General features: G+C 34.1%; 3 protein-coding genes across 3 annotated transcripts; 2 read left to right on the top strand and 1 right to left on the bottom strand.

The window, feature by feature from the left end:
- The first annotated feature begins 5,287 nt into the window (after positions 1–5,287).
- Positions 5,288–6,311, top strand: LOC145791459 (uncharacterized). The gene is made up of 2 exons (XM_082871810.1): positions 5,288–5,638; positions 5,724–6,311. Exons 1-2 carry the CDS (start codon positions 5,288–5,290, stop codon positions 6,309–6,311), a joined length of 939 nt encoding a protein of 312 aa, XP_082727936.1.
- A 3,582-nt stretch (positions 6,312–9,893) lies between these two features.
- Positions 9,894–10,814, bottom strand: LOC114270933 (uncharacterized). Its single transcript, XM_028212545.2, has one exon. The coding sequence runs from the start codon at positions 10,812–10,814 to the stop codon at positions 9,894–9,896; it is 921 nt and encodes a 306-aa protein (XP_028068346.2).
- A 949-nt stretch (positions 10,815–11,763) lies between these two features.
- Positions 11,764–22,577, top strand: LOC114270947 (T-complex protein 1 subunit eta). Its single transcript, XM_028212570.2, has 14 exons — positions 11,764–11,970; positions 12,218–12,478; positions 13,118–13,243; positions 13,358–13,561; positions 14,516–14,685; positions 14,761–14,896; positions 15,426–15,542; positions 15,703–15,822; positions 15,897–15,995; positions 16,086–16,175; positions 16,971–17,058; positions 17,883–17,971; positions 18,078–18,152; positions 22,039–22,577. Exons 1-14 carry the CDS (start codon positions 11,956–11,958, stop codon positions 22,141–22,143), a joined length of 1,695 nt encoding a protein of 564 aa, XP_028068371.2. The 5' UTR covers positions 11,764–11,955; the 3' UTR covers positions 22,144–22,577.
- Positions 22,578–22,614: the final 37 nt, after the last annotated feature.

Here is a 22,614-nt window from a genome sequence, read left to right as displayed (position 1 = left end):
TTTATTTGTTTTTTTTTTTCTCTTATTTTTGGTTTTGATTTGCCGTTTTTCGCTATCTTTTTTTTTTTTTTTTTGGAGGGGTTTCGATTTGGGTATTCTGCTTAAATTTTTTTATTTTTTATTTTTTATTTTGGGTTTTATTTTGGCGTAGTTTGGTAAAATATTTTTTTATTTATTTTTTGCTTTAATTTTTTTAATTTTTTTTAAATTTATGTTTTTGTCATTTATATTTTTTTATACATTAATTAGTTCTTGTTCTTTAATTTACGTTCTTTAAATAATTTAAAATATTAATATTTTTAATTTAAAAACAATTCTGTACTCAAATCGTAACTAAATATATAAAACAAAACTTAATTAAAATTTTATTTTAATTTTATTTACATTTTTTTTTGTATTTTAAATATTTAAATAATGTAAATATTCTAAAAATTTACCTTGGAAAAAATTTAAAATAAATATTCAAAAAATTTACATCGTAAAAATTTAAATAATTTAAATATTCAAAAAATTATTTTAACAAACAAATTTAAATAATTTAAATATTCAAAAAATAAAAATAATTTTAAATGTTAATATTTTAAATTTAAAAACAACTTTACACTCAAGTCGTAAACAAACACGTAAAATAAAACTCAATTAATAAATTATTGTTAATAATTTATGTATTTTAAGTTCTTTTTTTTTTTTTTTGCAAATGATTTTTTCATGTGTTTTTTATTTTTATTAATATTTTTTTAACCTTAACCCAAATGATTTTTTTAATTTTTTTTTTGAATTTATGTTTTTGTAATTTGTTAAATATTTTAAAATATTTTTGAATGACGCGTATTTTTTTTAAATAATTTATGTATTTTAATTTTTTTTTTACAAATGGTTTTTTCATGTGTTTTTTAATTTTTTTTTTCATTTTCTGTGAAATGATAAAAAGTGAGGTTTTATGTTATTGTCCTGTGTATTTTTTGAATATTTATTTTCATTTTATTTTAATTTTAATTTTATTTTAAATATTTAAATAATCTAAATAATCTAAAAAATTTAATAAGCAAAAAATGAAAATAAATATTCAAAAAATTTAAATTGTTAAAATTTAAATAATTTAAATGTTTAAAAAATTATTTTATCAAAAAACTTTGAATACTTTAAATATTCAAAAAATTTAAATAATTTAAAATGTTAATATTTTAAATTTAAAAACAACTCTACACTCAAATCGTAATCAAACACATAAAATAAAATTCAATTAGTAAATTATTTTTAAAACTCATAACCAAACACATAACTCGAAACTCCATACTACTTTCATATCTCTACACTCAAATCATAACCAAACACATAATAAAAAATTTTTAAAATATTTACAAATATTTTTATAAATAGAGTTTAAATTTATTTTTATAAAATATTTTAACAAAAACCAAAAAAACGTTTTTAATTTTTTTTTTCAACGTCCTTTGTATTTTTTTGAAAATAGATATTTTTTGGGAAGTGACTGTAAAGCTTTTGTGGTGATGCCCCTCTCTCATGTGGGGGTAGATTTGTAAATTTACCTTGACAATGGTTGGTGGCAAGTGATTATGAAGTTTTTGTCTCCATGTGGCTAAAATCTTCTTTTTTGTCTTTACATGGCTAATTTAGCCCAAGAAGTCCTTCCCAAACACCACCTTAGCTTATTTGATTTTAAAAATTAACTAATGATGTTTAGTGGTAATTTTATATTATAAACTTAACTTACTTGACTAAAAAACAGTGGATTTTCTTAAATTACAATTTGAATTTTTTTAAAACTTATTTGAAATCTTTAAACATGTATGGACAAAAAAATCTCAATTCTTTTGTCTTAATTATAACTTTTGAGAAAAATATTAAATATTTAACAGCAAGTTATGCGACAACTTATTTATTTAAACAAGTTCTATATATATATATATATATATATTATAATTTATCAAAATTAAAACCAGATAGATGTATAACTTATTTCAAATCTTTTGAATTAATAATTTAAAATTATAACTTATAAGTGATATTAAAAGGGCTATTGTAGAAGAACAATTCCAGAAAGAGAGAGAGCGAGTAGACCCTCTCTCTCTTAAGAGATTTCCGGCAATGCTCTAGTGGTTCTTCGGTGACATTCCGGTGACTCGTTTTACACTTCTAAAGTGTAGATCTACACTTCTAGAGTATAGATCTACAGTTTTAGAGGGTAAATCTAAACTTTTTACATCTGAAATCAGAGTTTTGAGAGTTTTCTCCTCTGCTTTTGGCATAGATTTTTTATTTTTCTGCACGCACAATGGTTCATTCTTCTCTTAACTATTTTCCATACCATTGTGGGTGTCATTCCTTCTCTGGTGGAAGCGGTAGCGGAGTTGGGTAGCAACGACGGGAACGACGTCAATGGAAACGCTGCGCTTTCAAGTAGATCTTGCTTTTCAGACCACTTCTTTAAGCAGATCAGTAGTTTTCCCTGGATTATAACTGTTTTTTTGACGAATTTATTTTTTTGTTGTTTGTTTGTTTGTTTGTTTGGTTTGAATGGCCTAATTATGTACTGTTATTGTCTTTTATTAATATAATGTTTCCTATGTTCTAAAAAAAAAGAAAAAAGAAAAATAAAGGGCTGTTGTAAGTTCGACTAATTTATTCACCCTTCACCTTTTCTTTCAGATAAATTCTCCATTATCTTTGTTCCTCTTGAAACGATGGCGTTTTAGTCTTGTGCGTTCCAATGAGTAGCCACGTCATAATGGTGTTGTGTGCACTTGAATGGTCCATCTATGCACAACCAACCCTTCAACTGTTGCAAAATTTTATATTATAATATAGTTGAAGGATTGATTGTGCACAGATATACCGTTAAAATGCACACAACACCATCATGATGTGACTACTCATTGGAACGCACAAGACTTGGCCAAAATGCTACTGTTTCAAGAACAATAGTTACCGCTGCGCTAGAGTGACCCCGTCTCCCCCAGTTTCTACCCATACTCCCCCAATAATGTTGCAAATATTAGAGATGTAATTAGAGGTGATAAAATAGAGAGATTAGGCATTTTTCATATCAAAATACGAGTTTTAAATATTGATTATTATATACTATAATTTTTATTTTTGATACTGTTATTTGACCATATACCAAATAATATTATTTAATATTAATTGTATTACGATATTGATACATAGTTTAATATTGTTATTTAAAATGATAATAAAAATCCTATTTACTCTGTTTGGTTTCCATTTTCAGAATTTACTTTTCAAAAAAGTTTACTTTTTTTTGTTTTTCATATATTTTTTTTTCACTAATTTTTTTTAATATTTTAAGTAAATTATTTTTTTTTCATTTTTAAACACAACTAACATAATTACACTTAAAAACTATAATATTTGTGAAAAATATTTTTAAAAATTCATTAAATGCCAAAAATACAAAAATACAAAAAAAAAATGAAAATCCAATAAATTTTTCATATTTTGGTGTATTTATTAAATTTTTAAAATATTTTTTTACAAATATTTTATTATTTAGATATTTAAATAAGGTACATCTAAAAAGGTAAAAAAATTGTTTAAAATTTTAAAAATATTCACTAAAAATTAAAAAAAAAACGAAAAACAAAAAAATCAATTTCTAAAAAATTGAATTCAAAAAATTAATACCAAACATACTGATTAGCTTTGGAGTTTTTGAAAACAAATTTTGAGTTTTTAATATGCATATTTTTAGTTTTTTTGTGAATTTTTTAAATATTTTAATCAATTAAAAAAATTATCTTTAGATCTAATTAATCTAAATACACTTAAAATATATATACTTTGTTATTTTTAAAAAAAATCACTAAATACACACCAAAAAAAAATTTATTATTTTATTATTGTAGATTTTTCACAAATATTTACTTTTCAGGAATATTTAGGGGTTGTTTGGGATGATCTAAATAAGTATATTTTTTAACTTATTATGAAAAGTTATGCAATGTGATAGAGAACCGATGTAACATAAATAAGAAGTGATGTGACCTAAATAAAATAAAAAGATGATCTAAAGTAGATTACTCCAAACAACCCCTTAGATTATGTGTATCTAAAAAATAAAATATTAAAATATGGAAAAAAATTATTAAAAAATATAAAAAAACACAAAAAATAATAAATTCAAAATCAAATAAATTTAACTAATAATGAAACCCTTAGTTGTAAACTAAAAAAAATGAAAACTCAAAATTGATTAAATTTAACTAACAATAAAGCCAATAACTTGAGTAATTTTTATATTTAGATAAGATACATGACATGTAATCTATTTTATTATTGTGATTAATTTTAATCGTATAATCCAATATATTTATGTTAAATATTTGAAAAATAATAGACGATATACACGTTTACGATTAGTGAAAGGTCATGTTCCCTGATACCTCTTAGACCATCTCCAATGGTTCACCAAAGTTGACATCAAATTTAAATTTTGATGAAAAGGTTACTGTTTGGTGCTCCAACAGTTGCACCAAATCGATATCAAATTGAGATTTCACCAAACAATTCATCAAACTGAGGACAACATACGGATTTCACCAAAACACTGTGTGTGACTATTGGAGGGAGGAACCGGTCAACCAGCCGGTTGCCCGGCCGGTTGACCAACCGGTCGACCGGTGCACCATTTAACCCACTGGTTCGTTTGAATCCTCAGCTGGTTGGTTTGAACTGCTGCCTCGCGTGACCGTTGGAGAGCAACCGGTCAACCACCCGGTCGACCCGAGTTGGGCAATTCGGCTACAGTGCACAACTAGCAAGAACAGGTTTGAACTGGTTGGTTTCAACTTGTTTGAGCTGGTTTATTTGGACATAGGTTAATTTGTGGATTATGAATAATTTGAAGGGTGATGTAAATTTAAATTCTCTATATATTTGACATACATATTTCACAACTAGCCGTTACAATAATTTACCGTTGGATGGACAGAGTATTTTGAAAATTTACTGTTGATGATGTACTCTATAAAATAGATTTGATTTCTATATCAAGCTGACACAGTATTTCATTTTCAGAATAGCATTTATATGTTGTGAATTTTTTTTCTTTTGTCTCATTAGATATTTGTTTCCCTTGAAATTTTAATTAATATTATATGATTAAATTATCTGATTATGAGTTTGAGCTTTATATCATTACAATATTTTTCAGTAAGTGTATTGTATTTTTTCTAAACTATGGAAGATTTCGAAATGTTTGAGGAATCACAAATTAATGTTTGAGCACAACACTCATATTAATTTTATGTCGGAATATTCACGAGAACAGAACACCCAGAACAGTGATAATCATTTTATTTCAGAAACTTATCGTGTTTCTCATGGTAAAGCATTCACAATTATAGAAGATGAAACTTTATGTAGATCTTGGTTAGCAGTCTCTCAAGATCCCATTACTGGTAATAGTCAGACTATGGCTATATTTTGGGAACGAGTACTTGTTTATTTTAATTCACAATTGAGCAGTGAATCAAATCGAAATCGTATTTCTTTGACTCACCGTTGGTCTGCCATGCAAAAGGCAATTAATAAATTCTATGGTTTTCTTGAACAAATTCAATTGAGGCAACAAAGTGGAACAACTGAGACAGATATGGTAAAATTTATTTGTGTTATTAAATATCAATTTTCTTTTTTAAATGTATCCTTGTTATTGAAATCTTTGTAATTTTTTTTTGTAGGTCACTGAAGCAAAGCGGATGTATCATGCAATACAGAAAAAACACTTCACATTTGATACATGTTGGGTGATTTTGAGCCAAAGTTGTAAGTGGGATGAATTTCGATCAAAAAGAAGCACACAACATGCTGATCCATGTTCGAATCCACCAAGTGAATATGAGGCTTCTCAATCCAACCAGAATAATGCGGTGCATGAACAACCATCTAATACATCAACGCGACCAATTAGTACTAAGGCAGCGAAAGAGAAGTTGAAGAATCAAACAACGCACAATAGTAGATTTGATGAAATGGCTGCCAACCAATCCAAAATTGTTGAAGTGTTATCAACTATCTCCGCTAGAACTATTCAGCGAGAAGAACAAAAGGCGATAGACCGTGAGCAGAAGGCTGCAGAGCATCGAAGAAGGGTCGAAGATAGGGAGGAACAACTAAAATTCCTATCTATGATGAATGAAAGAGAACAACGAAATGAAGATCATAAAATTATGTCAATGGACATGACAATTTTAAATCCTATGCAAAGGGCGTACTACGAAAATCTTCAACGACAGATTTTATTTCGAATAACTAATAGATTACCTTGAAAGGTTCCGTATTCGTGGGTTTCATCTATTGGTTTTATTGTTTAAAAATATTATGTCTAACTTGTATTGGTTAGTTTTATTGGTTTTATGAATTTCCCCCGATACGTATTTTTGCCATATTTCAAATTCAATATCTAATTGTTGCCATGTTTTTTGCATAGGGAGATCTTTGACCTGTAGTTCAATGTGTTTTTTTTTTTAATTAACCTCGTCTTCTTTAAAATGATATTTAAAGTGAAGTCATTGACTACTATAACATGATTTGTACCAGAAGAATCATAACTGGATAATGACCTTTTTGTAGCATTTTCAGGATGTACATAATCATGTCCTTTGTCAACTACGCATTAAAATGAAAAACTACAATATAAAGTGATAATAACTGCATAGGCCAATGGTCATAACTGAATATGTTTTAATTAATGTCGTCCTCTTTAACAAATTGACCCAACAAACAAAATACATCAACAATACATAAGGTTGTTAAAATAACAAAATACAAAACAATACAAATACATAATGTGAAACACATCAACAGTCATTGTCTGGTGGTGGTGGTGGAGAAGGGTAGTAGTGATGGTATATGTCATTTACGCGATGCTCAATCGTATCTACGCAATGCTCAATGTCCACACGGAAATCACCAAATTGTTGAACTAATAAGTTCTGTGCAGTGGCAAATGTATCAAACTGAGTACCCAACGAATTGACCTGATTAGCCATTTGATGTTCCCATTGAACGCGTTGATTATAACATTGTTCTTTTATGGCAAAAAACTCAGTCCAATATTAAGGTTGTTCAGTTGATGGCATCACATTGGCATGAAGATCTTCTGGAGCATCATCTTCTAGGACTTCATCTTCTGAATCTTCTAGAGCATTAACACTTCCTATTAAATTGGAGGCTGCACCAGCACGGGTCACTGTATATTGATTAATTGGTGAACGGATTTTGATATCCATTTCATCTACAAGGTGAACCTTAAAATATTTGAAAATTTTTGTTAAGAGTGCCCTAAACGGTAATGACCGACCCGTGAATTGACTTTGATTTGCCAGTATCATTTCTTTCATAATTATGTAACACAAATCTAACTTCTGACCAACTTCAAAACAGTATAACAAATAGACATTAAAATATGGGACCGCATCATGATATCCTTTTTTTGGAGTGACATTTTCTACAATCCACCGGTGGAGAATCCGAAGATAAGGTTTTAAATGTCTTGCTTGTAAACTAGTCCCAGTAAATCTGTTTTGACAAATAGTAGTATAGACATCAGTAGCGTTACCAACGATATTAGCTAACTCAGCCTCAGTCTGAAAATGCATATTTTCATCACCTAACTCAACTCCAATAATGCTTGTCAAAGTAGGAATATCAAACTGTATACCCTTTCCTTTCACATATGACAAAAGAGTAAAATTTTCATGTTCTTCCTGAGTACCTCTTAGGTGAACATAAAATAGAGATACCAGCCATGGATATACCTTTTGGGGCAAATTAATTAAGTTTAGCCACCCCATTGCTTCAAGTTTACTAATTAATAGTGCATCATATTGAGATGGAAGATTTACCCTCCTCCCTATTATAATTAGTCGGCTAGAGAAGTTTGGAAAGGCTAGTGCATGACTTTCACTGAGAAAATCATCAGTAGGATATGACTGAATTTGAGGCTGTTGTTCTTCGCGTCGTGAAGGGTTGAAACTTTCACCAACTTGTGCTCTCGCTCTTTTAGTTCTAGGCATGATGTCAAAATCCGTTGAATTTCAAATGAATATAGTTTTAATATTACAATGCATATTGAAATGGAAAAACATTAGCATATTTCAGTATGCATACTAATTACATGTTATTTTCATATTACATGTTTTTTTAATTACCCTAAAAGTCAATAGTGAATATGCTGTATGAATTACAGTTCTGTATGAATGTGTTGCCTTAATATGCTATGAAAGTCAATAGGGAGTTGAAAATTCATACAACACATTCTCTATTCATTTGCTGTATTACAGTTCTATGTTGCCTTAAAATCAATAGGGAGTTCATTTTCATATTCTATGTTGACTTTCAACATATTTTCTATTCTGTATGAATTATAGTTCTGTATGAATAGTCCTAAAAATCATCATATGCCATTACCACAGAAAGTTTGATTAAAATATTGAGAAAGTTAAAGTTGAACAACATCAGTAATTGAACATACAGTTCTGGTAATTTTTAAAATATTGAACAATTTTATGTTTTAAAATATTGAACATAAAGCTGATTCAAACATGAATTTCATGCTTTTGAGAAAGTTAAACTTGAACAAATAAAACATAAAATTGAACAAATACAGCATACACACTTAAAAAATACAGCATACACACTGAAAGAAAGAAAAATAAAAAAAGAAAGGGCGGTTGACCAACCGGTTGACCCGTGCCTTTCACCATGCAACATACTACCTCTTGGATGCTGCCTTCTTGTTTCTGTTCCTGCCTTTCTTGATTCAAATGGTTTCCCTTGCTCAGTCTATGGATTCACACTTATACTACACTGAATATGCAGAGTTTGGGATTAGATTTTGGTTAAGCCGAATTTGAAGGTAGTGGTGAAGGGAATACACTGACAGTGTTCTTAGAGGCAATCTGTGGACAAACAAGCAATCTGTTGGCAGAGGTATTCAGTGAAGGTTGTTAATTTTTTGATAGCAGGTTTGTATATAATTTTGAGTTGATATAGAGGCTCCATTCTTGAGGTAGGTGGTGAGGAAATTAATACTCAACAACCATATGCAGTGTGTAAAATGAGGCATGGTAGATGGAATGCATTCAATGAATGGTAGGTAGTGTGTGTAAAATGAATGGTAGGTGGTTCAAATGTATGCAGTGTGTGCATAAATAATTCAAGACATTATGATTTGTAGGTGGAATGCATTTATCTACTGACTAAATGAATGGCTTATTATGTAATTTTTAACTATGTATGTTGAATGCATTTTAAGCGAGTTAATAAATGAATGGCAAGATCAACATCAGTAAATCAATGCCGCGCCAATAAATTTGTATATGCAAAAATAATGATTATGCAGTAATTTAAGAATTGACCTTGAATTAAGAATACTAATTTAAGACATTATTATTAAATTATGATTATGCAGATCAACATCAGTAAAAGAAGACATTATGATTATGTACTTCAACATCAGTAATTGAAGACATTACGATTATGCACATGAACATCAGTAATTTAATATATTATTATTAAATTATCATTTAAGACATGATTATGAAATGTGCATAAATGGATGTGGTATTATCATTTGTGGCACATCAACACAGAATTTAAGAAAATCATATTAATTTTATGTGAAATTATCATTTGTAACTGATTAAGTTATGTATATTATCATTTGTAATTGTCATGAACTGAACACTGCACAATTCTGAATATTAAATATTGAATATTACAACAACACATCATCACATAATTTTTGAATTACTTAGTTAATATAGTGCATCATAATGAAGATTACAAACAGGAGAATCTTCCATTCCAAAACTATAAACAAAATTACATGTATTGATGTGGTGAATTTAGTGTTCACCGTGAAGATGCCATATATGTTCTACTAAATCATTACGGAGGGCATGATATGCATCCTTATCTTTAATACCTAAATGACAAGACAAAAATGATTGGAAGTCATTGGTAGGAGTAGAGGAAAGTTGCACTGGTGTGTCGGTTGATGAAATATCATAATTGAAATCAAGGTGCTCCTCCCTCTCATCTTTGACAATCATATTATGTAATATGATGCAACTCTTTATTATGTTGGCAAGCATTTTCGAATCCCAATAACGTACAACACCACTTATGATTGCGAATTGAGATTGAAGGACTCCGAATGCCCGCTCTACATCTTTCCTGGCAGACTCTTGCATCATTGCAAAATGTTGTCTCTTTGCTTCTTGGGGAGAAGAAATTGTTTGAACCAATGTTTCCCATTGAGGGTATATATCATCAGCAAGGTAATAACCCATATCGTAACTATGTCCGTTAATTGTGTAATGGACAGGGGGAGCTTTACCTTGCGCAAGATCAGAAAACAAAGGTGATCGGTCCAACACATTCAAGTCATTATGTGAGCTAAGCATTCCAAAAAATGCATGCCAAATCCATAAGTTATAAGATGTTACTGCTTCAAGAATAATGGTTGGTTTTTTTTGATGGCCTACATATTGACCTTGCCATGCCTTTGGACAATTTTTCCATTCCCAATGCATGCAATCTAAACTTCCCAACATGCTAGGAAACCCCCGAACCTCCCTAATAGCAAGTAATCTAGCAATGTCAGTTGGCGTCGGAGATCTCAGATATTCTTCTCCAAATTTTTCAATCACTGAATTACAAAATTGTTGCAAACTTTGAATTGCAGTGCTTTCCCCAATACGAATGTAATCATCAACTGCATCTGCTGCGACACCATATGATAATATTCTCATCGCTGAAGTCATTTTTTGTAGGGGAGATAATCCAAGTACATAAGCTGCATCTTGTTTTTAAACAAAATATAAATTGTGTGCTTGGATTGCATTCAAAATGCGTAGATACGAATGACGACGCATTCGAAAACGTCTCCGAAATATTGTAGGTGAATACACTGGATTTGCAGCAAAATAATCTACAAACAATCTATCATGACCCTGCCTTTTATCTCTGTGTATATATCTATGACCTACAACAGAACCACCTATTTTCTTTGAGCTATCACTTGACTTAAGAATCTGAAGCATACTAGTATTATTCTGCTCATAAGCTCCTAAAAGTGTGACGATATATTCATCATCATCAGACTCATCATCAGAGGAAGAGGAAGAAGAAGATGATGAAAATGAAGTCAATATCATGGATTTGAATTTGAAGGTATTCATTATGCTCTGTTTTGTTTAAGTTATGATCGTATCAGTTGTGTGGAATTGTCTGGCATATGGATAATGGGTTTATATGAGAACATAATCCATATGCCAGACATATGTGTAATGGAGGGAAACAGAAATAGGAAAAAGAATTGGGAACAGAAATGGAAGGAAACAAAAAGAAAAAAAAAATAAAATAAAAAATTGGCTGACCGGTCAACCGCCCGGTTGACCAATCGGTCGCCCCTTTCCCCGGTTCACAAAGGTGGGTTCAAACAGTTCAAAAGGGTAAAAAAAAAAAAAAATTTTTTTTACACTTACCGGTTGACCAACCTGTTGCCCTACAGGATTTGATGCACCGTTGGAGCTAGTGATATCAGATTTGGTGAAATGAGTCATTTTTTACTCAAATTTAATGAAAAAAGAAGTCCACCATTGGAGATGCTCTTGTATACAAAAATTTATCTCTTAATTGTAACTTCAATATCTTATTTTATTTTATTTTTTTGAATTTTTTTTGGAAAGAAATGGAAGAGTCATGAAAAAAAAAATAAAAATAAAAAACCTAGAAGAGGGCCGAAACATCTAAACCGCAAAAGCTAAACCGAAGGAACCAAAACCCTAACCCCCTCTCCACTCCCTACCGATCTACTACGCCGCTGTTCTCTCTCCTCTCCTCTCCTCTCCCAAACTCGCTTCCTTCATTTCCACTATCTCTCTCTAAACTTCTCAACTTCCAATGGCAGCTATGCTGGTAAGCTCTCTCTCTCTCTCTCTCTCTCTCTCTCTCTCTGTGTGTTTACTCCGATTGGTTGCTGAGAAAATTGTACAGGCCAGTTGCTGAGAAAATCTAATACCTAAGTTTCAACTGTTATTTTCTCGGCACCCAAACGGAGGATAATGTGCAATAAAGATAACTTACTTTGTTGATTTTGATGATTCTTTTCATTTTTTTTCTCTGGATGTGGTGGTGGTGGTGGTGGTGGTGATGGAAACAACAGCAACCCCAGATCATCTTGCTGAAGGAAGGCACGGACACATCCCAAGGGAAGGCACAGCTGGTTAGCAACATAAATGCTTGTGCTGCTGTCGCCGATGTGGTTCGCACTACGCTCGGTCCCAGGGGTATGGACAAGTTGATCCATGACGACAAAGGCAATACTACTATTTCCAATGATGGTGCCACCATCATGAAGCTTCTTGATATTGTTCACCCGGCGGCTAAGATCCTTGTTGACATTGCCAAGTCACAGGACTCTGAGGTATTCTTGCTGCCCACTGCTATTAATTTTGTTGCTGTTGTGGATAATTTATCAAGTCTACTGAGTTGGTTTTAGGCAATGGTTCCATTATACTAAAGGGATGATTTTTATTTCCATTTGGGATTCGTATTCAAACTATGGCCATATGAATTTTGTATAGGTTCATAGTGCAGGGCGGTTGTTTTGTGGCGTTGGCCTCATTTTTATTGTTAATCCAAATTATACTTTAACTAAACACTTGGGTTATTGAGAAGTTGTAATGTAAAGGAGAAAATTAGTTTGTGGTTTGGTCTTTATTGTACTATCTCATTTAAAAATTTTGTTTGAATTTTTTTTTCTTTTGTTGATTGATTGATTGATAAAAAAATTGTGTTTGTCTTTAAGAATACATAGTTTTTAAATTAAGTCAGTTAGAGTAACCCTAAATTTTGGGGTGAGGGGGCAATTATTTGCTGCTGTGTGGCCAAAAATACCTCATGCAAACACGCAAAATTAATGATCCTCCTGGTGCGCTAAGAATTAATTACCTTTGAATGTCTTAGGTGGGTTTGGCTGTAGAAAACAGCTCCACTTACTTGTATATGACACTTCTATGGTTGTAAGCTTTTCACTTCTGCAAATATTCTGGTTGTGGCGTAGGTTGGTGATGGAACCACCACGGTAGTTCTGCTGGCAGGGGAGTTTTTGAAGGAGACCAAGCCTTTTATTGAGGATGGGGTCCACCCTCAAAATCTGATCCGGAGTTACCGCACTGCAAGCAATTTGGTATAGGTTTTGATATATATTTTTTTGTCCCAGTTTGTTTTTGTATCATTTTTTTGTTGATGCATTCAAGAGCCTTGTTCTTATGCGTACTTCATATTGCATGCTACACAATAGGCAATTGAGAAGATCAAAGAACTTGCTGTTAGCATAGAAGGAAAAAGTGTGGAAGAGAAGAAAATTTTACTGGCAAAATGTGCTGCTACAACTCTCTCTTCAAAGCTCATTGGTGGAGAAAAGGAGTTCTTTGCATCTATGGTTGTTGATGCTGTCATTGCAATTGGCTATGAGGACAGGCTAAATATGATTGGAATCAAGAAGGTACTCATATTTGACATTGAATGTTGTATTTTTGTTTATTTTGTTGCATTGCACCTCTGATCTACTTGTTTAGACATAAGATTCTTTTCAATCTAAATTTCTGTAGATTTTTAGCAGCTATATATGATGAATCTCACCATTGTTGTGCGGTGAAAATTATTCTGCTGATAAATATTCGTTGTACCATAGACAAGTTCAAATTTACGGCGTCATTTAAAATATTTGTAGGTTCAAAATCTTGAATATCTATTTGAAGTATTTCTCTTTCAATAGACATTACACTGATAAGAAATGATATAATATATTGGATCTGCTGATGTTACCATATATATTAATTTTTTCAACATCTTTCTGTTTGGTACTCAAAAATCACAGTATAGAGATTTGCCATTGCCTTGGTAGTAAATTTTAGCAAATAATATGTGTAGTGATGAACGCAGAAGTTTATATGTAATGTGGCATGCTGTAGGTGATATATCTTATGATTAGAGAATGTCTGCCAGAAAAAAATGTTAATGTCTCCCCGTATAAGTCATAGAAAATGGAAAAGTATCTGTTTGCAATAAATAAACTAGTAAGGCTCACAATTTAATGCTAAAAGATGGGAAACATGGAAATCCATAACCACTCAATAGATGCATCTCCATCTCCCTATGCCAAATTGCCAATGTTTCAAAATGAAGAAAAATTGCAATAAATGTAGTTTTTTGATACTTTGAATTTAGGCTGTTAGGTTTTGTTGATTTATATGTCTGTATATATGGATCTGTGTATATGCATGGATTTGCACTAGTGTTGCTTGCTTATGACATTTAAGTTGATTTGAATTGGTCCACATAGATCATATTACAGCTTTTCCCTTATTATAGTATATTTTCTTAATGAATTAGGCATTGGCTTGAGATAATAGTTGAAAATAATTAATGCCTTGGGAAAATTGGTTTGCATTTATAGGTTCCAGGAGGTAATATGCGGGACTCCTTTCTTGTAAATGGTGTAGCCTTCAAAAAGACCTTCTCATATGCTGGGTTTGAACAGCAACCGAAAAAGTTTTTAAATCCCAAGATTCTTCTGTTAAATGTTGAATTGGAACTAAAATCGGAGAAAGAAAATGCAGAAATAAGGTAGGATTATTGTTGTTAACGTTCTTTTATTGTGAAGTGCTGAACATACCTGATTGATTTTCTTATTTGTTGTAGACTTTCAGATCCATCACAGTATCAGTCGATTGTTGATGCAGAATGGAACATCATATATGACAAATTGGATAAATGTGTGAAGAGTGGGGCCAAAATTGTTCTTTCTCGGCTGGCTATTGGTGATCTAGCCACTCAGGTTTGTGACTTGTACTTTTCTCTTAGTGCATATTAACTTTTATTTCCATGGAACACTAGCACATGAATTCATTCAAAATGTTTAAATATATCCCAAATACTAATGCAGTTGTCTTTTTGTTTCAATTTCATTAATTCCAAAGCCATTGGTAAATTCATTGGTAGACTTGGCCGTATATCATATTCTTAGATATAAATGTCAATTCCAACTCTGCAGCAAGGTGTTGCTTGATGACCTTTAAAAAGACGTTTTTTAATTTTGATGGTGCCAACATATGCCTCACTAGGATGCATGTGGTGGGAAGAAAATCTATGATGCTTTTACTTTGCTAATTTTCTTTGAAGATCGCTATCCTCATCCATTATGGATATATAGGCCCTCTCTCACATGGTTGGGGGGGGGGGGGGCACTTTTGATTTAGAAATCTTCTTTTCTGTGCATGTAGACTACATAAGTGTGGCATTTGTGGCTATTTTAGTAGGTTGGTGAGTGCCAAAACGGAATTCTCAAATGGTTTGTGTGTGATCAGTATTTTGCAGATCGGGATATATTTTGTGCTGGTCGTGTTACAGAGGAGGATCTGCAGCGAGTTGCAGCTGCAACGGGTGGAACTGTACAGACATCTGTTAATAACATTATTGACGAGGTTTCTGCCTTGCTTTTTGTCCCAGAAGTATTTAATTAGCAAATGAAGCATTCAACAGTTAGATGTGTTGGTTGTTAGGGTAATTTCATGCTTTAGTAAATAACCCTTTGCTCTCTATTGTAAGTCCAGCTGATTTGGTTGAGCTTTGATTTGTTCCAAGGTTCTTGGGTCCTGTGAGATTTTTGAGGAAAAGCAAGTTGGGAATGAACGGTTTAACATATTTAGTGGATGCCCATCAGGTCTGACAGCCACTATTGTTCTACGCGGTGGAGCTGATCAGGTGTGTCATTATTTTCCTAGCAAACACGTGTATACTAGTTTTATCTTGGCCCTTATTGTTTTGAATATTTTCAGTTCATCGAGGAAGCAGAACGGAGTCTACATGATGCAATCATGATTGTTAGGAGGGCTTTGAAGAACTCTACTGTGGTTGCTGGTGGTGGTGCGATAGATGTATGGGTTTACATCTACTTTTTAGAAATTATTCTTAAAATCTCAGGATATTTAATGCCTTGATGATTTATACTATGTTCTTGGTTGCAGATGGAGATAAGCCGATACTTGCGGCAGCATGCACGGACAATAGCTGGGAAGTCTCAGCTTTTTATAAACTCTTATGCAAAAGCTCTTGAGGTAGGTGTTATGGGGTGTCTTTTCTGCTTATAATAAAATTTGCTATGAATTGATCATTTTCTTACCTTTCATTATTTGTGTGAATTGAAAATTCTCTTGCAATATGAAATTATCTATTATTTTGCTTTGAAAACAATATAAAATTATTTTAGAAAATATGTTTTTAGATGATACAATGTTTGATTAAAACACATTGCAAACATTCAAATTGTGATAAATAAAGTTAGAGCATGCTTATCGACGAGTGTTTTGGCATTTGCTAATACTTGGAAAAAAAATTCACATGTTCAGTTTTCTATTTCTGTTACACCATCGGTTGATACTCCTGATGCCCATTACATGCGACTGTGACCATTGTACCAGCCTATACTATGATTTAAAACTATGGTGGTAATGATGGTGTTATACACGGTCGCAACCATTGTGCTGGCCTATACTACAATTTAAAACCATCATTTGGCAATTTTAATACTTTCTTAAAAATGGTGTAGATTACTTTAAAGTAGTTGTGTTATACTATTTTGAGTGATAATAAAACCTATTGTAAATAGGAGGTTTGCTTTACCATATTTCATGGTTTTGTTGCAAGTGTTGGTTGAATGTACTTCTGATAATGTTGCTAATTGGTTTTTACCTCTTCAGTGGAAAAATTAGTATTTGTGTATTTTCCATGAGGTTTTTGTAGTGTATTGATGTAGGACACCAGTTCCGGATCAGTAATTGTCTAATTATAATTTGTATGAAGTTTAAGAATGTGTGACTGGTTGAAATTATAATGCATCTCATGTGTTGCAGGTTATCCCAAGACAACTCTGTGACAACGCGGGCTTTGATGCAACTGATGTGCTGAATAAACTGAGACAAAAGCATGCATTACAATCAGGTTTGCCTCTTTCTGTGTTATATTTTGTGCTAGAACTTGACACTGGCATTCTGCCCATGCAGACCATTGAATTAATAATTGTTTTTACTGTCTTCCATCCATTTCCTGTACTGTGGTGCCTTGTGTTTGGTTAGAATAACTTGTAGGTTGGATGGTTAGGTCTAGGAAATTATTTAGGTGGCTTTAGGCCAGTGCTTGCTGTGCCACCTTGGTGACAAATTCAGGGTTGGGGAGTTGATTTTGAATTCCAGAGATTTGAGGAAATATTGCTATTATAAATTATTCGATGTAATTTGAAATGAAAAATGCAAAATTCTTTGTAATATTTGGGATAATAACAAATTGTTTGGGAAGTAAAGATGGGTGATTATGTATTTAATGAAAATATATGATAAATTCTCTAGATTCTAAAAAATCAAAGGCCTTGTTTGGTTTGTTTTTGAGAAACAAATTTTAGAGAATTTTCTAAAATTTTGTTTGGTTTAGTGGTTTTGGAAAAAAAATTTCCGAAATCACTTTCTATCTCCTACACATCAATCAATCAATCACTTTTTGTCTCTTTTCTCTCCTTCTCAATCACTTTTTCTATCACGCACATTTACTCAAGTACAACAAAATATCAAATCATCTCAAAATAAACTCCCACACTCCAAAACTATTTCCAAAATATACAACCAAACAAACCAAACAAATTTCTAAACTCTTTCCGTAAGATTTTTTTTGAAAATTTATCTCCCAAAACCAAACCAAACACACCCAAAGTATTTTATTACTGAACTTATGTCCACCACATATTGTTAAGAATGTTGCGGGATTTTGAACAGGTGAAGGTGCACTCTATGGAGTAGATATCAACACTGGTGGAATTGCAGATTCATTTGCTAACTTTGTGTGGGAGCCAGCAGTTGTCAAGGTAGTTACCCATTTTAACTCGGTTATGGGTTGAAGACATCTGTTGTTTTCTTGTTGATGTTTTAAAGTTGTCAACAACTATGATAATTTTCAAAACTTTGTTGCAGATCAATGCCATAAATGCTGCTACTGAGGCAGCTTGTCTTATCTTAAGTGTGGATGAGACTGTGAAAAACCCAAAGGTAATGTGAACTTTTATTTTAAAGTGTTGATAGTGAATGCCTTCTCCACTTGTTTTTATCATACATAGGCATTTCTATAGATATTGTAGAAAGTGTGGTTTCGTTAACCTCCTAGCTCTCAAGTTGTTATTGGCTATTTCTCTTTCAGTGTCTTATAAAATTTAGTTATTGAAAGCTAGCTTAGAATCTTTCATTGATAATATTAAAAGGATGAACAATGGGTTCTCTTTAGCATTTGGAGTATGTTTTACCTTTTAAATTGTAAACTTGTGAAGTTGGTTTTTTTTGTTTGTGACCACTTCAAGTACTTTTTTGGGTGAATGACCACTTCAAGTACTGGGAGTCTGTCTTTTTTAATGTTATAGTCTCCTGAAGTTTCTGACATAAGTAGTGTTAAATGGAGACAAATTTTGGGGTCAAGGTTAATATCTGGAGACGTGTTATAGCTCCGTTTGGGAAGATGTTTTATGAGTTTTTTTGGCTATTTTAGCCATAAAAGACAAAATAGGCTATTTTAGCCACAACAAACAAAACATCACATCCAACCCATAATCATTGTACTCTGCTCTCACAAAAAAAGCCAAAAAGTCAAAAAGCCAAAAAGTCCTTCCCAAATCAAGCTTTTTAGCCCAGGCTAAAATAGCCAAAAAAATCAAAAAGTCAAAAAGCCAACCCACTTCCCAAACGAAGCCTATGTGGTTATTAATCTTTCACAGATTGTTTCGCAAAAATTGGCTGGGTTGATAGGGTGTCCAATCGTATCTCTGCAATGAAGTATTTAAAACTAGTGTGAAGGGGCAATCCTTTTATTTTTATGCACCTTTCATTGGGAAGATTGGTAAAAGACTGAAAGGGTGGAAGAGGGCTTTAATTTCTAAGGGGATTAGGTTTATCTTGGTCCATTCCGTTCTGTCTAACGAGGGGGTAGCAAATAAGATTGAAAAATTATGAGTGACTTTTTGTTGAAAGGTAGTGAAGAGGGGAATAAAGTTCACTTGGTTATTTGGGAAGTGTTGTTCTGCCCAAAAGAGAAGTGGGGCGGGGGTTGGGGTGTCATGCTTTGGGTAATGTTGTAGCTAAGAACTTTGCTTTGCTTGTGAAGTGGTGATGGATGTTTCCTTGGGAGAGGGAGTCCTTGGCACGTGCTGTTGTTAAGAGTAAGTATGTGATGGATACCAATTGATGGGACTTGGGGGAATTCTAGATCTCCATGGAAATTTGTTTCTCAAGACATCTATTTTTTCTCTAGATTTACTCAACTCATTGTGGTTAATGAGGAGAGATTATTTGGTTTTGGGAGGATTTTTGGGTGCGTGAGGCCTCTTTTCAGATTTTGTTCCTTCATTTGAATCACCTTTCTTAGTTTCATAATATTTCCGTTGCCTACATGAATTTTCAATATTTGGCTTCGACTTCTTGGAATTCAATTTTTTTTAGAATTCTTAATGATTGGGAGTCCAATGAGTTGACTTCTTTATTTATTATTTATCATTGACGGTGTTTCATTGAGTCATGAATCTATTGATAAGAGGATGTGGGCTATTCTTTCTTTTATTTGGTTTTCTCGATCTTTTCAAAGATATTATTAATTTATTGTTGATGCCATGTATTGTATGCACATTTCTGTATGTATGGTATCACAACACGTCATACGTAATGGTAATGTAATATATGATATTAGGAATGGCAACGGGGCGGGGCGGGGCCGGGGATCACCCTCCCCGTCCCCGATCCCCGATGGCAGAACTTCCCCCCGTCCCTGTCCCCGTCCCCGACGGGGAACCAACTACCGCCCCCTAACGGGGATCGGGTTTCCCCGACCCCGAAAATCCCCGGCCAAAAAAACAACATCAACAGAATATTTGGGCTCAAATACAACATCAACAACATCCAAAAAAAAAAAAAAAAAAAAAAAAAAAAAAAAAAAAAAAAAAAAAACTCAACAACATCTCAACATCAACAGATCATTTAACAACAGATCAACTACACAAAAAAAAAAAATTTGATAGAACAAGATACAAATCTGAGAGAGAGATGAGAGGCAGATGAGTGAGATTGAGCAGATCGAGCAAATCTGCAGCGGTGAAGAGCTAGTGAAGGACGACGGCCACGGCAGAGGCAACGGTGTCGGCAGATCGAGTGGACGAAGGAGGTACGGGTGTCGGAAGAGGTAGGGGCGTCGGAAGAGGCAACGGCATCGGCAGAGGGAAGAAAGAGAGAGAGAGAGTGAGAGTGAGAGTGAGAAGTGGGTTTGTAAGGGAGAAGAGAGAAAGTCGTAGGGAGGGTAGAGACCAGCGGTGGGAGGAGGGAAATCGGCGGTGGGAGATGGAGATCGGCGGAAGGTTTTAGAGAGAGGGAGAGAGAGAGATGAGATGAGAGGCAGATGAGTGAGACCGAGTGTGAGGTTTTGTGTGAGTGAAGTGAAAGGGTTGATTTATATATATATATAGAGGGGTAAAACGGTAATTTTGCTTCGGGAAAAATTCGGGGCCGGGGACGGGGACGGGCCGGGGCTTGAACACTGATCACTGTCCCCGCCCCGAAACTGATCGGGGTTTTAATTTTGAATACCATCCCCATCCCCACGTAGGAATGGCAACGGGGCGGGGCGGGGCCGGGGATCACACTCCCCGTCCCCGATCCCCGATTGTAAAAATCTCCCCGGCCCCGGCCCCGATCCCCGACGGGGACCCTACCACCATCCCCATCCCCGCCCTCCAACGGGGACCGGGTTTCCCCGACCCCGAAAATTCCCCGCCCCCAAACTTGTTTCAACAGCAACACAATCAATAACAACACAATCAACAACAACAACAACAACAACATCATCATCATCCCCAATCAACAACATCCCAATCATCAACGGTTCATATAAAAAAAAAAAAAAAAATGGATAGATACAAACATACATGAATAAATACAAACAGATCTGAGATCGGCGTCGCGGATAGTGGACGAAGGAAGGAGGATCGGCGATGGTGGGTAAGCCATGGACGAAGGAGGACGATCCGCGTCGCGGAGCAGCCGACTGCAAGTGCGATGACAGAGGATGACGATCGGAAGAGGAGGAGGAGGAGGCGGCGGTAGCATGGAGGAGGAGGAGGCAGCAGTGGAGAAGGCGACGAGAGGGAGGGCAGCCGACTGGGTGCGGAGAGAAGAGAGAGAGAGAGATAGATCAGAGAGTGAGCTGAGGGTGAGACAGAAGGAGTGAGAGAAGAGACGGGCGAGAGAGAGAGTGTAAGACAGTGTAATAAACAAACATATAAACATATATATATATATATAATATATAATATTCAAAGTGGCAGCCTTTAACCAAACCAAACACACACATATATATATATATATATATATAATATAAATCGGGGGATGACCGGGGTGGGGAGCGGGGCCGGGGCCGGGGATGAAATATGTATCACCGTCCCCGGCCCGAATGTCACCGAGGATTTATTTTTGAATACCATCCCCGGCCCGTCGGGGGTATTTTTCGGGGAAAAACCACTCTTATCGAGGACGGGGGGTCGGGTCCCCGTCGGGCCGGGTTGAAATTGCCATCCCTATCCCCACGGGGGTATTTTTCGGAGAAAAACCATTCTCATCGGGGTCGGGGGATCGGGTCCCCGTCGGGCCGGTTTCAAATTGCCATCCCTATATGATATTGCTCTTTACTCAAACTGTACAAGGAAAACACACTTGGATGCTGGTTACATGTGGAGCAATTGTACCCTGTATCCTGTTATGCTTTCATGGATCTCATGGCTTTGATAACTTCAGGTGTTCTGGGTTGTCTGAGTCCTGATTTTACCTGTGAATCTGTGATGCAATTCTGTTTTGTTTGATGTGATTTTAACTCTTATTATGGTTCTAATTGATGTTGAAAATGCAGTCTGAGAGTGCACAGGGAGATGCAGCAGCAAGTGCCATGGGTGGTAGAGGGCGTGGTGGAGCTGCTTTCCGTGGTGGTCGTGGACGAGGAATGCGGAGGCGATAGGCTTTACAGATTTTGAATTTTCAAGGAATCATTTTCTTGACTAAAAGTTTTCGACATAGCTTGGGTTTTAAGATGTATTTTTGTTTCATCTTTACGGTTTTTTTTTTTTTTTTTTTTTCCAAGCCTAAACTCAGGGTGTGATTTTAAGTTGTATTTGCATGTGATCCTTCTCCAACGGCCGAGCGTAACGAACCTCAAGTAGCTTTTTGACACTAGTTTCTTTGTGGAATGTGGCTTCTACCCACCCTAGTTGGTTGTGCAATGTGGGCTCAAGGATAAATTTGTTTGGTGTATTAGGACTGTTACATGAGCTGGCCGGAATTGAAGCCCTAGCCTTTGCCTTTTATTCAGATACAATTTGAAATTTTTCTTACTTGGATGTAAGATTAAGGTTGTTAAATGAATCAAGCTATTAAGCTCATATTTAGGGGTTATTTGGGGTGTCCTAAATGAATGTATTTTTTGCCTTTT

Source organism: Camellia sinensis, chromosome 5 (genome assembly GCF_055761805.1).
Source record: "Camellia sinensis isolate YWXY chromosome 5, ASM5576180v1, whole genome shotgun sequence".
Classification (NCBI taxonomy): Eukaryota; Viridiplantae; Streptophyta; class Magnoliopsida; order Ericales; family Theaceae; genus Camellia; species Camellia sinensis.
This window is presented reverse-complemented; position numbering and strand designations above follow the sequence as displayed.

Excerpts from the sequence above, each read along its gene's own strand:
- LOC145791459 (XM_082871810.1), top strand. The coding sequence starts at position 5,288 with ATGTCGGAATATTCACGAGAACAGAACACCCAGAACAGTGATAATCAT. Across the intron at positions 5,639-5,723 it reads GAACAACTGAGACAGATATG|GTCACTGAAGCAAAGCGGAT; the intron begins GTAAAATTTATT and ends TTTTTTTTGTAG.
- LOC114270933 (XM_028212545.2), bottom strand. The coding sequence starts at position 10,814 with ATGACTTCAGCGATGAGAATATTATCATATGGTGTCGCAGCAGATGCA.
- LOC114270947 (XM_028212570.2), top strand. Across the intron at positions 14,686-14,760 it reads AAAGAAAATGCAGAAATAAG|ACTTTCAGATCCATCACAGT; the intron begins GTAGGATTATTG and ends TATTTGTTGTAG. Across the intron at positions 15,996-16,085 it reads CTGGTGGTGGTGCGATAGAT|ATGGAGATAAGCCGATACTT; the intron begins GTATGGGTTTAC and ends TCTTGGTTGCAG.